This window comes from Dermacentor andersoni, chromosome 6 (genome assembly GCF_023375885.2).
Source record: "Dermacentor andersoni chromosome 6, qqDerAnde1_hic_scaffold, whole genome shotgun sequence".
In the NCBI taxonomy this organism is placed as follows: domain Eukaryota; kingdom Metazoa; phylum Arthropoda; class Arachnida; order Ixodida; family Ixodidae; genus Dermacentor; species Dermacentor andersoni.
The window spans coordinates 169619961-169636398 of NC_092819.1; the positions used below are offsets into that span (position 1 = coordinate 169619961).

The window sequence follows — 16438 nt, forward strand, 5'->3', positions numbered from 1 at the left end:
AGTCTGCGTCCCCGTCCTATATGCGCTACCGTTATGAGTAAGATGCATGTGTCCTCAATGCTGCCAAGCCCCGGTCCAGTACACCTAACGCAAGATGCCAGGCTGATGTCCCTAATACCGAAGTATTGTGTAGCGCTAGGTTTGATGTACCGGATCAAGACGACAGTTCCCAAAGCATAAAAGACCCTTGTAGTCTCGCAGCTTGCCAATACGTATAGCATACCTTTTTTTTTTCATATGCAACCATGATTTTTATATTTACTTGTTGCAGATAGTGCGATTTCGACTTTCTAGATAAATTGTTTCAAGAGATAGCTTGAATATACATACGTTACATCTACCCGCGCTTTGGCATAGTGGCCAAGGCGTTTCGTGGCTAAGCCGGAGGAGGCGGGATCAAACCTCGCCGTTGCGGCCCCATTTCAATAGGGGCGAAATACAAGAACGCCTGTCTTGTGTACACTGGGTGCGCGTTAAAGAGCTCCAGCTGGTCGAAATGAACTGCAATCCCCGCGCACATACGACGTGCCTCATAATCATGTCGCGGGTTTTGGCACGTAAAACTCACGAATTTATTTAATTTTTACGTTACATCTGTATAACAAATCATATTATTCAGCTTGCCCATTCTGAAACTTCAGAATCTGAAACTTCGGCTACGTTGGGTCATTTTGCGGTTGCACGAATAAGGCTAATGAACACAGAGTCGTGTCTATCAGGCCAAAAAGTGCGCTACGGTTGCTATTGTATTTTTGCGCTTCGGTAAGGATGTTTAGGGGAAATGGTCAAATGGAGCGCCAATACATGTTGTGGCACGTCTTCTGAACGAGCAATTAAATAGTACTCGCAGCTATTCCCATAATGTAAATAAATTCGTAAGAACCCTGTCCTAGTTCAGCAGTTGAAGCATGCTCATTAATATAAACTTTTCAGGTTCGCATGAAGTATTTGTTAATTAAGCAGTCAATATGCTCATTTCAGTACAGATGATGCCCACCCGCTCTACTAATCTCCTCATGAGTACGAAAGATATGTTGCTATTGTTACCGCATGCTTTTGGTGCAAAACAATAGGGACTGGCAGGAAGACAAGTAGTACGCTTCTGATATATGCTTTGTGCAGGTATCTGTGTTCTGCTATAAAAATACCAAAATGATTGCCGGGGCTTCGTTGCACGTGTACAATCAACCTGCGAAATTTTAATCAAACCTATCTGTGCGCAGCGAATGCCAAGACGAGTGGGCGGCTGCGACAGATCCATTCCTCACAATCCCTGTGACCAGCAAGAGCACCAATGTCACGTACAAGAACGTGCGCTGCGCCGTCTGCAACCGCGACTTCAACGTGAAGATGTGGACCGCGTTTCTGCGCTCTCTCCGCCAGGACAGTGGCGCGGCTTGTTCGCCCTCCAAAGCTAATGACCCATCACAGTGTCCCGTCTTCCTGGGCTGCCCGGACTTCATGCATGGCAAGAGGCCTCAGCAATACTTTCGTGTCTGCCGCTCCGACTTGGTGGCCGACTGTCCGGCCGACTTCCGCGACCGCAACTCGCGACTGCGCAACGGCTGTCACACATACTTTGCCCCTGTACTAGATAGACTCACGGGTGTCAGCTACAAAAATGCCTACTGCGCTCTCTGCTATGGCGTTGGAGCAGGAGACCTCACTTGTGTGGAGGACGACAGTGTGGTGGAATATCCATGGACAGAGTGGGGTGAAGACAAGGAGGACATTATTTCCCACGCTGACGTGCTCCCCTCGTATTCGCTTCTCATCGACGTCGACTTCGCACGAGGCGGAATCAAGGTGGGCCTTCAAGACCGCTGCGCACCGAATCAGGCATATGACCCGTGGAAGGAGACCTGCCGCAATCTTGTGTGCGGCAAGCTCTACGAACTGCGCGACGGCCTGTGTGTCGCTAGCGCACTCAAGGCCGCTTACGGTTCGTCTGCGTTGCCTCGCGCGCTTCTTGCGTCTAACTGCACCAAGGTGGCATTGGACACCGACGAGTTCACGCTCTGGGAGAACCACACCGCCACCCTTCGAGGAGACGCCGGTAGCGGTGAGCTCTTGGTGCCCGGAGAATACGAGCTGCTGTCCGACGGTTCTATTCTGGTATGTGCCGAGTCCAGCTTCCAGGGTGCTGTGCGAAGGATGTCAGTATACAAGTTTCGTGACACCGAAGGTTACATTACGCTCGCCGGCAGCCTGGTGTCGCTGGGCTGTCTTCTAGTCAAGATGGCGCTCCATATTCACACGCCTGGTCCACGTAAGCTGCCCGACAAGTTGATCAGCATGCTTTCCCTGTCCATCTTCGCCGCACAGTTGCTGTTTCTATTCGTCATGGTCGCTGCCCGGTACCAGGCACTGTGTGTGCTTATTGGTGTGCTTGTGCACTACTTCTTTCTGGCCAGGTGAGTGCAACTATATCGGTATACTAAGCTTTCGTGAGAGACGTTTCACTGCGCATTAGTGCATGCGGCCAAACGTGTGGACCCAAACATTCTTGCAGCTTCGGCATCCCACTATCTCAGCTGTACGTGCCTTCAGTCACCTGTTTGTTTATAGGGCTTTATAAAGAAGCTTATCTTCCGAGGAGCTGGCTGTTTTTATATGATGTGCCTGCCCAATTCGTACATTCCTATCTGGTTGCCTGCATTAGAGGAGACTTGCAGAACGTCTGGGGCACACGACATGTGTCGACGTGCTACATGGATTCCCGATACCCCCGACGTACTCTCAGAGCATTTACAGCTAAACGATAGAACATTGGGCGAGTTGGTACGCTAACATTATCTTGGATTGTAGCACGAAGTGACACGGACACAGACTAGAAGCAGACAGGACGAGCGCTAACCCTGAAATAAAGTTTTATTGAAACTCTCTCTCTCTCTATCTATATATATATATATATATATATATATATATATATATATATATATATATATATATATACACAATATGCGTGTGCGTGTTTGTGTTGTTCGCTGCAATAACACTTTAGTTGAGAGTTAGCGCTCGTCCTCTCTGCTTCTAGTCTGTGGCTGTGTCACTTCGCGCTACAATCCATAGCTACGTGAGCTCTTTGATATAAGAAACTAGCGAAGCTAAATCTTCCGGTAGCACTGGGTAGTGGAAATTTTCAGAATGCCTTTACCACATTCGATTCTTTACTGAAGTGGCAGTTCGCAGCCGTTTGTTTTTACGAACAGCAAACACGAATGGTTGCGCTTTTGTCTTCATGTGTGTGGCATGTGAGGCCTGTAATTCTAGCACGCAGCATTCTTATGTTTCATATTTTTGTGAAAGGCACTGTGGCGTTAGCCGAGGTATGAGCGAGGTCGGCTTCGAATAAAGTCACTTTAATTATAGGTAGAAAATTTGCGATGTTTTGGCCACCGTTAGCGGCACTGTGAAGAACAGAATTGAGCCGACCTCGGAATGTCTTAGACTCTTGCCTTGAACGAGATAACGCGAGTCGGGCTATGTGGTCGCGAGGAAAGGATGCGCTGCTACGTCTTTGTCGCAGGCTGACGACGCGCAGGTTCGTATGCGTCAGTAAGCGTTTAATGTATTGTGACACCACGTACCCAACCACATGGATTGGATCGCCCTCCTCCCCGCCCCCTTCCCATCCACCTCTGTGCTTAACTGTGCGTGACTTACACTTCTCAAAAAAAAAAAAAAAAGCAGAGAGAGATCCTGGGGATTGTGCTGCTGCCGGTTGTTTGGACCTTTAAGGCCCCTTGGTGGAGGAAACGCACCATTTGGGCCTCGGCTCCACTTAGACCCTACTCCCAGTCTGATCCACCCGGGGGAAATCCGCAGTTGCCTTATCCGGCACTCCTCTCCAATCTTCATCCTTCTCTCACACTTTCAATGGCTCCCGTTCTCTCTTTATCCTTTTTTGGTTCCGATTTTCGGGGCAGCAAGGATTGACCTTCTGTGACATAACCAGCCTTGTTTATTCATATTTGGTTTTAGCAGTGGCGTACAGCTACAGTTTGCCAGTCCTCTCCTTCCCAGGTTTTGCAGCGTCTTCTCGTTGGACGTTATGGTAGGCGGCTGGCGCTGCTGCCGAAAAGTTCAACTTTACCTATGGAAAATTCTTTCCCTCCACTCCCGGATCATCCTCGGAAACGAGGGCGCGCGGAAGAAGTATTGAAGTTTTTTGGCAGACAGATTAATTAATTTTCTAAAATCTATGCTATGCATTCTGAAAAAAAGGGACATAAAAGTCAGTTCAATTCAATTCAATTCTTTATTCAACATCGTCATGAGGATGTTGGGTGCATCGACAAAAAGCTAGAAGAAAGGCTTGACAGAGGTCGACGCACCCTACAATGACTTGGCAACAGTATCGCAGTGTATAATACAGCATGTGTAAAGCATTCGCAATAACAACATTGACACAAATGAAACGGTATTTGAACATTACAGGCAAAAACAAAAGCAAGCACAAAGCACTATGACATAAGTGTCAGCAGTACATAAATTAACATCAATTCACAGCGCGTTATTTAACGTCTGTGGAAGGATGTAGCTAAGCATTTGGCGACCATAATTCGTTTGCGTTTTAGGCACAAACCACGTGAAGCCAGTGCGGGTAGCATACTTATGTTCCTTGCATTTCAAGATTGCCAGGTCTAACATGAATGTATTATTCTGTCTTATACTTGTTTTATACCGCCTTAACAGTAAATTTCGATTTCGCTGGTGTCTGTTGGCATCAAGAATGCAGTGGAAGGAACTCGCGAGTCATGGCATTTGATATTCGGGGGGGCGCTATTGCTATCTGCCAAAGACACGAAAAAATCATTAAATTTTTCGGCTAATAATTTTCCACCCAGTGGTATCTTGTCTACTAAGACTTCAAGCATGCCGCTGGCATGTGCACCTCGATTCAAAATTTCATTTATTGTTTTCCATACAAGGTCACTCCTTTTTAACACGTCTGGGTTGAGTAACTTTTCCATATACTCTTGTTTTGCTCGGAGCAGAAAAGACGTCCCTTTGTTTCTATACGTCTTAAAACGCGCCAGGTCACCCTGTGATCTGCTTTTGATGAAGCGGTTATAAAGATCGTTTTTTTGTTTTATCATTTGAAGACATTCGGCGCTTATCCAGGGTTTACGAGCCTTACGAGGTTTCTTAAGCGTCTCAAGTGGAAAAATTTGCGCATAAACAGACTTAAATGTGGTAATGAAGGCATTATAAGCGTACTCTGGAACGCTTTCACGGAGCACAGTACTCCAGTTTACACCTGCAAGTGCTGACCGAAAAGAATTCATTGTGTTTTGGTTTATGCGCCGGTATAATACTGCAGGAAGCATGCGTTGTTTTTGAGGAGCTAAAGAATGTACAAACAAGAATATGGGCAGATGATCACTTATTTGGACATTAATGACTCCTGAGTGAAGACAGTCAACTCGAGAGTTAGTAATGAAGACATCAATTGCCGTCGCTGTCTCTAGCCGTGTCGGTTTATTTATGAGATTAGTGAATCCATTGCTGTGTAATATGCAGTCGACTTCATATTTACGCGCAGAAGAAGATAAGAAATCAATATTAAGATCACCACCCAGAACTAGATTAAGGTTGTTTTCTGTGATCCACTGCAGATATTCATCAAGACAGCGACCAAAATTCGAAACGCTACCTCTGGGTGGTCTGTATATAACAGAAAACACGTTTCTCCCGCTTTGTAATGACAGAATTTCGTAGTCCTCGTGGGTTATAGTGAAGTCGACAAGAATATCGCATTTGAACGTCTTTTCGGTTGCTATCATGACGCCACCACCTCGTTTATCAGTACGATTCTGCACATATGTATTGTAGCCGGGTAGGTGCATAACATCGCTACTGCTTTGATACCAGGTTTCAGTAATCATTATTACGTTGAAACAGAAGCTCAGTGCACAGAAAAATGCTTCTAGCTCATCACCTTTATTGCACAAGGATTGCGCATTAACATGAACAAAGGACAGAGCTTTGCTTTTTCTGAGTAAACGTAGCACAAAGGTCAGAAGGCGACACGATTGAGCACATGTTAAAGTGCAGTTTGTCAGTTAGTTGTTAGAAAAAAAATACTTTGCATCTACGCTATCTTATCTAGGTCTTGTACGCAAGTGATGCGCACAATCGCCGAAGACTAATTTTTCCTGGCCAGAATGTGCCCATTTTGCGTCCACACAAATTTTCACTTCTGCTCCCTTTTTCGTGCCACTGCCATTCCCAGCAATTTTTTCAGCAGTGGACACAAGTGTTCGTTAACGTACACACAATCTGAACCGCTATAGCCAAGGCTCTCTGCTGCGAGATTGGTCTTCTTCGCTTTCGCTAGCACAGTGTCACGCTTTGCTCGAGTTTTGAATTGGACAATTACATTTGTATTTCTCTTGTTCTTCGTTTGAACCCGGTGGCAAACGTCTATATCACTTTCCAGTATCGGCTCATCGATCATTTCGCCCATTTTTTGCAACATGTTCGGAAGGCTTTCATTTCCCTTTGCTGGAAGTCCCTTAATTTCAATGTTTTTATTCCGGGAGTACTGTTCCACACCTGTCAATCTTTGTTCAAGGTCAGAACATCGCGTCTTCAGTTGCTCGCACTCGGATGACATTGCAGCGTTCTCAGACTTTAGTGCCTTATTTTCCTCTTGTAAGGATGAAACCTTAGCAAGCAAGTCATCAAACTGTTCGCTGCAGTGCTCAACACTTTTAGTTAGTTCTCTCGAGTCGTTGCGTAAGTCGCGTTCTAGTGAGTTGCGCATAGCTGCAATCTCCTTTAGAAATTCTTTCCTCAGCTCGTCTCGAACTTTTTCGACTTCATTAGGCATAGCAAAAACACACTAGATAACTGGTACAAACAGCAAATGTCAACAAAGCAGACAGCGCAGTGTCAGAGTCAATTTCAAGTTGGCAGCAGTGGCAGCAATAAAGCGTAACAATTCGGACGGAACAAGAGTGCTGTAAACTAACCTGTAAATAGGCAAAGTATGTTGTAAGCGACTGTTCGAATCGCCGCCACTGCTGCGGACTGTTCGGAGAGCTCACATATTTAGACGGAGATATTGTGAGAGAGACCTCCCCTTGCACTGTTGCGGAATCCTTGAATGACGCTTTTGGTCCAGGTTACCAAGTTTCCGAATGCTTGGAAACGTATCCCGGGACCTCGTCCTTCAAATCACAAGGTCGTGGGATCAAATCCTGGCCGCGGCTGCCGCATTTCGATGCGGACCAAATGTAAGCACACCCGTTTCCCTTGCATTAAGGGGCAAGGTAAAGATCCCCTGGTAGTTAAAATTATTCTGGAACCCTTCACTGCGGCATGCCTCGTAATCAAATCGTGGTTTTGTGACGTAAAACTACAGAATTCATTCATTCTTCTGGAACTCCCCCATAAAGAGGAGCATGAAAAGCTACGTTTTCATGTCCTGCGGGGACGTTCAAGTTGGTGTGACCCGGTACCGCACTACGAACATCATTGGTGGTGTCTTTTTAAATGATGATATTTGGAGCTAACTGAGACAGAATTACTAGAGCGATAGTGAGCAGGTTATCACTAATGCAAAAGAAATTAAGATGCGTGATGGAAAAAGAACTGACACTAAGCATATAATTGTAACATTCGACTCAAGTATGCTACCTGACATTAACAAGGTGGGTCACGTAAAGATCCAGGTCAGGCGTTATTTCTTCTCTCCGATCCGATGCTTCTAAGGCAACAGGTTTGGTCACAGTTCATAGAATGCCGAGGTCGACCGACTTGTGCCAAATATAGTGCCGTTGATCCTCCGGCTGAACCATGCAAGAATGCTCATCACTGCGCAAACTGTGATGGTGACAGCGCCCACTAGGCACCGTCCTGTCCGCCCTGGAAAAAAGGGAAAAAATTGCAACAATTAAAGTTACTGAGAACATATACTTCAAGAACGAAGAAACGCAGGTAGGCAAAGACAAGAAAGGCAAAGCTATTCTACTTGCCATAGAATAGTTTTACTGAAGGATGGCGGCACCACGATCGCTTCTAGCGGATGTCGGGCCCACGCGCAGTGAGTTGGCGGCACCGCCATCTGTCTCCTCGGTGGCTGCAGCCAGCGCTGCTCCGCGGTCCCACTAGCTACCGACCTACTAGCTGGTGGTCGCGAGGGTGTCGCCTCGTTAGGCGAGACGTTCCCTGAAAGTAAACAGCTCCCAAGGCGCGCGTCCAGCGCCTTGGCAGAAGCTTTGGACTCAACTTTTAACCACATGGCGCAGCTAGCGCCGAAGCAAAGACGCAAGTCTCAGGACGGCGGCAAAAAAAGAAACGCATTACAGGGCCTGGAAAGGACCCCGTAATTGAACGTTATGGAACATGGGAGTACTTCACAACCTTTACGATGCTATAGAACTCCTGCATAAATTCAGTTCAAACGTTTGTGTGCACGTATCCAAATAACTCACCTATAACTAGCAGAGATAACATTCTACAGGAATGTACCACTTTCCGCAAGGATCGCGACTACCCTCTCGTCTCGTCGGGTGATGTTTCCATAATAGTCGAGAAAGGTGTCGCCTGCCCACAATTAAAACTCCTAGCTTCTCCTGAGGAAGTTGCTCTCTCAGCAGTGATGTTTGATAAGCTAGTAATACTGACTTCTATCTACATCCCCCTCGCTTTTAGTTTTTCAGAACACAATTTCAGTACTTCACCGATGAACTTCTTCAGCCGCAGTGCATATTTGCTGGAGATGCAAATGCACACAGCACTCTGTGGGGAGACTCTCCATGCGATGACAGAGGGCGCACAATCGAAAAGTTCTTTTCCTCAGTTGAATGTGTACTTAATAAGAGCCAGCACACCAGAGCGTAGAATACCACGTATTCCTCCCTAGATCTAAGCATAGGATCGAGTACTCTAATGCAATACCTGGAGTGGTCCGTGCTTAAGATCCGGTTAGGAGCGGCCACTTCTCAATTTGGCTAAACAAAACAAGATTCATGCTTGCCACGTTTTCCTGAACGGAACGTCGTCTCGGCCAGATGGGGACTGTTTGGAGAGCTCACATATTTAGACGGAGATATTGTGCTTTTTAATGTAGCCGACGTTAAGGCATATCTTGCAAGTTTTAATATGGACGATGCCACGAAATGTATTAAACAAACCAATGGACTGGCTAATAAGCGCCACATCCCATGGTGGAATGACGAAAGTCTCAAAGCGCACAAAAATAAAAACAAAGCTTGGGGATTGCTCCGGAATTTTCCAACCGCACAAAACCTTATTAATTTCAAAAAAGTTAAGTCATAAGGCATAAGAACACGTCGACGTGCAAAGAGTTGGGAGAGGTACATCACTGACATGAATTCTTACACGGAGGAGGCGAAAGTATGAAAAATGATGAATAAATTAAAACACCGGGAGGGAAGCCACCTATATTTACTAAGAATCCAAGGCGATAGCCTAGAGAATCGGGGATATTTTCTGGGTGAACGCTTGGAATATAGCTCGACTGCATCGCAATACACACGCATTTCGTTGCAGTTAAAAGAAACCTAAAGTGCCCTTCCCTTGAACGTAAATGTCCAAGAAATTGGCATACAATCATCCACTTAATCCAGCTGAGTACCAGATATCAACGAGTTGTGGGAACAAGTACGCACCGGGGGGCGACATAATGTATGAAATAATCAAGTACCGTCGTCCAATAACCGGAAAATACTGCTGTCTCCTTAACGCCACGTGGGTGGCTGGCTACATGCCGTCTTCCTGGCAAAAGGCAATTCTAATTTTAATGCTGTATTAAAACAAGAAACCGGCTTTAGCTAGCAGTTACATGTTCTCTGTGCAAGCTCTATGACAAAACGGTGAACCAGCGCCTATTCCATCTTTTAGAGGACAACAAAGTGCTAGATCTTCTCCGATCTGCCTTTTAGAGAAAGAAGGCCGAAGACAGACCACCTTGTTCGCATTGGGGCATAAAATATGGATTCCTTTATACACAAGCAGTACTTCCTTTCAGTATTTATTGATTTGGCAAAAGCATGACATGACATGGCGCTTTAGCATTCTCAGAGACCTTTCTGCCATGGGTGTCCGTGGCAACATGCGAAATCAAATTGAAAGCTACCTATCAAACCGTACCTACCGTGTAAAGGTTGGCCAGGCCTTGTCCAGGTCTTTCACCAAAGAGATGGTGTTCTGCAAGGCGGCGATCTCGGCTATACAATCTTCATGGCAAAAATTAATTCTCTGCGAACCGATAGTCCATGTGCTATGTTCTGTTTGTGTAAGTATATGGCGCGTAGATTGGTTTTAAATCACGGAAGCTTGCTATTTGTGAACTAAATGTCCAGCTTGACCTAAATAGCGTGGCTAAATGGGATAACTAAAACCCCACAGAAAAGTACATCAATACTTTTTACAAGCAAGACACAACTGCAGAACCTAATATTGAGCTTTCTGGAAGTAGACTGTTAATCTGCTAATGGAGAGGAACACACATTTCTTGGCATCATTTTAGACTCAACACATATTTACATTTCTCAAATTAAATACTAGAAGACTAAATGCCTGAAGAAAATGAACCTACTAAAGCTTCTCCCAAATACAACATGGGACAGTCAGAGGAAGCACCTCACTAATCTGAACAAGAGCGTTATAAGATCATGATTAGCATACGACGCTGTAGTTTATAACTTAAACCCAGTACCTTGAATATTCTAGATCCGGCTCACTATTTAGATATACGACTAGCGGCCGGTGCATTCAGAAGAAGCCCGATACACAGGCTCTATGTAGAATCAAGATTCGTTACTACTACATTCAAAAGAGCATATTTCTCGGCAGGGGCGTCTGCATCAGCCGACGTATGGTGCGTTGCGATACTGCATAACCGAGCACATGGGGTCGGAAGCTCCCGAGACTTGTCGTGGGTGTCTTAGCCGTGTCCGGGCCAAATGCGTTCGAGGGATTTGAACTGATGTTGAGTGTTTTAACATTCATCGCCTCTCGGTGCAAGCAACACACCTCTTTGGCGTCCGCTTCACGTGGACGGTAGTCCCAGACTGACCAACCTGGGGAAGATCGGTAGATTCCTGTTCTGGTATGAGATCTTTGCCTTTCTCTCTAAATTTTCATCTTCTCTGTCTTCTCTTCCTTTTACTTCCACTTTTTATGCATAAAGGGTTATTCTGGTTAAGTTCATTCAACCTTGGGTATAATATTACGTTATAGTATCTACGCATAACTTGCGTCTGCGATTCCTTCGGGTCTCGCGGCATTCCCTTGTTGAGTTCGGTGTGGGGCGGCTGCCGCACCTGCCGAAATAGAATAAATTCTTTATAGCTTTAAGCTGGTTCCCTGGACTTCCTGATCCCACTCTTTGGCAAAAAGGGCGCCCCGACGATTCTTTTTTTTTTCCTGCAACGCAAAGAGAGTTGTCCAAAGTAGCACTTTCTGCACTGTATAAATCCTGGAAAGACTTCAAAATCATTTACCATCTTTAATTGCGAAGTATCTCACTGAAAAACAAGGTCCCAGCTACGAGATTGCGAAAATGGCCAGCAGTAATGCTTTGCTGGAAGTCCGTGACACATATCAGTTCCAGAAGTTGGCCGAATTTGAAAAACCTGAAAACACCCCAATCACAGTATGCTCGCTCCATTCTCTCTACAGCCCACGAAGGGTAATGTTCGAACATGACCTTCCATATTTGACTCAAATGCAGCTCTTTGAGGGCTACAAGGAACAACACGTTACCAAGGTCCAACGAATTAATATCTCACAAGGTGACAAGGAAATCGCCACTAAGCACCATTTTGAATTTTCTGCGTCACCATACTAACCAATAAATCAAAACAGACTATGAAAGTCATTGTTATACTTTGCATAGCTAACCTGCGTTGCTGCTTCAAATGCCATCGATTCGGCCTCGGTTCCGAGCGCTGCCGAGGCCGCCTCATCTGTGGAAAATGCACTTCGCACGAATATCCCGCTGACAATTGCGATGACACACCTTACTGGGCGTATTGAAACGGCACCCAGCATATTCTAGGTGCTGTCTATCAAGGAAAAAGGAGCTCATGACCCTGAAAGTGAAAGAGCCTTTAAAGATGCGAGTGAGCGACTGTCATTTGTACAGGAATAGTCGCACGCCGAAGTGTCATGGCAGGGGCAGTGGCACAAAGGCTCTCGGTGACCGTCCGCAACACGCAGATTGTACCAGCGGTAGCACCATCTGCCTCCCCAACGGAAGCAGCCAGCGAGCTCAAGGCTTTCTGGAATGAGGACGCCTCTCCAAAGCTTCATTAACCCAATAAAAATGTTTCTTCGCTCTCTCTCTGCTCCGCCACTTAGCAAGAGAAAGCACATCTGCGTGCCTACGAGCGCTAGACCCTCTGCTCGGTAAAAGAGACCCGGAACGCCCGCGAGCATGCCGCGCAAGCGTGCATTCAGTGCGTCGGCAGAGGCGATGGTTACGTCACCTAGCCCCTGACGCTGAACGGTCGGCGCTAGGACAAACCTCGCATCACGGGGCCTGGAAAGAGCCCAGTGGCCTAAGGTAGTTTTCCGCTTTTAAACACACAGGTAAAAACTTATCACCATGGGTAAACAAATATTATATTAGAATGTGAGACGTCTGTACCACAATGTCGATGTTAAAGAGCTACTGCATAAACATAATGCAAAGTTGCTTAATGTGCAGAGAAGCATCTGAATTCAACTCGCAGACTTTCTTCTGCAATAGGTTATCTTCCAAAAAGACCTCTTGCGGTGATGTAGCGATAATCGTAGACTAGACGGTAGGTTGTCAACATCTGACCCTTCGACTGCTCTTGAAGCAGTGTCAGTGTAGGTGGTTCTCTATAATAAGTTGGTTAATGTCTGTTCTCTCTCTGCATATATATATATATATATATATATATATATATATATATATATATATATATATATATATAATCTGTATATTTGAACCACGGTCCTCTTGCACGCCAGCCGGATGCTCTACCTCTACGCCACCGCTGCACAATTGCCATGTCGTGCCTTAAGTCTTCCCTCAGATACTGCATGCACAAAATGAGCGCCAGCTTTAATGCACAGGTCTGGTGCCTATTAGAAGCAGGTTTTCTTAGCGTAACAATGGCCACTGTGGCTCAACGCCTAAAGAAGTCTGTTTTGAGGGGGACGGACGTGATTAGAGAAAGCAGCTATAGCAAAAAAAGAGTAGTGGCTATTCCGTGCATTCATTCAGTATCACACAGGCTTAAAAAAGTTGCGAGTAGATATGAGATTAATGTTGCTCTCACTGCTCCCAATAAGCTAGGTAAAATATGCGCTGCCGCGCGGAGGAAAAATGAGCTGGAAAAAGGCAGAAAAAGAACAAGTATTTGTCCAGTGAAGCACAATAACAACAGTTTTACTGACTGTCGTATGGGTGTGGTTGTGGTTTATAAAGTTCCCTTTAGCTGTGGCCAGTTCTACGTAGGGCAAACGGGGCGGTGTATCAATCGGAGGCTAATGGAACATAAAAGATCGTTAACCGGTGCATCGCCTTCTAATATTTCCCTTCATTGCCGAGATTGTAACTGCAAACCAGAGTTAGGTGAATGCGCGATATTGTACAGCCACAAAAATGAAGATACGCGTCTTATGGTAGAGGCATGGCATATCTATAATGGTGGAAGTGCATGCGTGAGTCAGCCTTCGATTACTTTACGGAAGGAAGAGATTAAGTGCCTTAACAGTTACCTCTCACGTAGACACGCACATGTGCCCAACTGACACGTGGTGGTAGCATTCCTGATCTTGCGCAGATGAGTTTTGTCTTCTTTCTTTTTTCGCCTCAGTGCTCCCTTCAGTTCATAGTAGGCGTTCGTGTTGTCTACTTGTGTCCTGTCTGCACGCCTCGCCTTTCTTGCATAATGAATACTTACCAACAAGCTCAGCGTTCTCTCATTCTAATCCTCGATAAAGAAAGCAACAAAATCCCAATAATGTGGGCATCAGGCAAGGTGATACGATCTCTCCAATGCCGTTCACAGCGTGATTACAAGAGGTATTCAGAGACCTGGACTGGGAAGAATTGGGGATAAGAGTTAATGTAGAATAGCTTAGTAACCTGCGATTCACTGATGATATTGCCTTGCTTAGTAACTCAGGGGACCAATTGCAATGCATGCTCACTGACTTAGAGCGGCAAAGCAGAAAGGTGGCTGAGAACGACAGAAAGCTGAGCTAGTTGGTAAGGATTCATTATGCAAAAAAGGTGAGGCGTGCAGACAAGCGAAGTGCACAACACGAACGCCGGCTATCAACTGAAGGGAGCACTGAGGCGAAAGAAAGAAAGAAGACAAAAAGCTCATCTGCGCAAACTCTGGAATGGTTAGGTGAATGCGCGATATTGTACAGGCACAAAAATGGAGATACGCGTCTTATGGTAGAGGCATGGCATATCTGTAATGGTAAAATTGGTTACGTCTTTGTGTTTCTTAATTAATAACGACGATTACGAACGCGCGAGCAGTGGCGCGAGCGTGTTCACGCGGTAGCGCCGAGGGGCGCCAACAAGCCAACTGGGGAAGAAGACGATGATGTTGGAGCCAAACCAGACAATAGTTTTCGTCTACACGCGGACACGATTCTCGGGAACTAGCCCTTAAAGGTTTCGCTGTCATTTGTGGTAAAATTGGTTACGTCTTTGTGTTTCTTAATTAATAACGACGATGACGAACGCGCGAGCAGTGGCGCGAGCGTGTTCACGCGGTAGCGCCGAGGGGCGCCAACCAGCCAGCTGGGGAAGAAGACGATGATGTTGGAGCCAAACCAGACAATAGTTTTCGTCTACACGCGGACACGATTCTGGGGAACTAGCCCTTAACAGTTTCGCTGTAATTTGCGGTAAACGTTGTTACGTCTTTGTGTTTCTTAATTAATAACGACGATGACGAACGCGCGAGCAGTGGCGCGAGCCTGTTCACGCGGTAGCGCCGAAGGGCGCGAACCAGCCAGCTGGGGAAGAAGACGATGATGTTGGAGCCAAACCGGACGACAATAGTTTTCGTCTACACGCGGACACGATTCTGGGGAACTAGCCCTTAACAGTTTCGCTGTAATTTGCGGTAAAAGTTGTTACGTCAATGTGTTTCTTAATTAATAACGACGATGACGAACGCGCGAGCAGTGGCGCGAGCGTGTTCACGCGGTAGCGCCGAGGGGCGCCAACCAGCCAGCTGGGGAAGAAGACGATGATGTTGGAGCCAAACCGGACGACAATAGTTTTCGTCTACACGCGGACACGATTCTGGGGAACTAGCCCTTAACAGTTTCGCTGTAATTTGCGGTAAAAGTTGTTACGTCTTTGTGTTTCTTAATTAATAACGACGATGACGAACGCGCGAGCAGTGGCGCGAGCGTGTTCACGCGGTAGCGCCGAAGGGCGCGAACCAGCCAGCTGGGGAAGAAGACGATGATGTTGGAGCCAAACCGGACGACAATAGTTTTCGTCTACACGCGGACACGATTCTGGGGAACTAGCCCTTAACAGTTTCGCTGCAATTTGCGGTAAAATTGGTTACGTCTTTGTGATTCTTAATTAATAACGACGATGACGGAATACAGCACCACACTACGCCGACACAAGCACCACCGCGGTTACCGCACCTCCGATGCAACCACCGCGACGGAACCTGCGACGCGCCTGATATTATACCTCATATATAAATATATATATATATATATATGAGAGAGAGAGTTTTTACAACGTTGAATATATGTAGCTCTATTTGTACCAACGATGTTGACCTTATTTTTGGAAGTTGGCCTAGAGCTTGCAACCTGCTTCAACGCCGCCGCGGGACGACCCGGCATTGCGCTATCTCGTTTATCGGCCCAAGCATTACTGTCTCCCCACACGGACGACAGCCAGCCACTGTACCTACCCTGGGAGCGCATGCGAGGGATGCATAGAGGAACTATAGGTAAACATATTGGCTGTAAAAATCACTTTCATGCTGCTTAACAACAGTATACTCGTCTCCATGCACCAATGTTTCTTTGCGCGCAAGCATTTTCGGAGCCAAAGCTATCTCAAATTTCCTAAATGAACATGTTCTACATAGCTCACGATATGCGTCGCCCATCATACCAGCCAAGGCTTCTGCTGTGGTAGTAGCTTTTTTGTAGAGCATGTGCCTTTAAGCTGCTGTGGTTCAGGGCCTTGACTAGGGAGTAGTGCCACTGACATTGATCTGTTTCAGTATATCATCAATTCACACCATACCTTCAATGGCGATAGAACACCTCCTCAAGCATTGTCATTATTTTAATACGTATATATTTTACTCACAGCGACAGCCTTAAGGCCCCTATAGATTCACGATACATCTATAGATTTACCATTTATGATTGAGCACATCATAGACTATTTTATCTAATGATTGGCGCTCTTTAGCCATCA

At 46.0% G+C, this 16438-nt stretch overlaps 1 protein-coding gene across 1 annotated transcript in view; it reads left to right on the forward strand.

The window, feature by feature from the left end:
- Positions 1-16438, forward strand: part of LOC126523707 (uncharacterized) — a 119661-nt gene that overhangs the window by 80360 nt on the left and 22863 nt on the right. Inside the window, exon 2 of the mRNA XM_050172298.3 lies at positions 1224-2414. Within this exon, the coding sequence (XP_050028255.2) occupies positions 1224-2414 (1191 nt within the window). The remainder of the gene's footprint in view (positions 1-1223; positions 2415-16438) is intronic.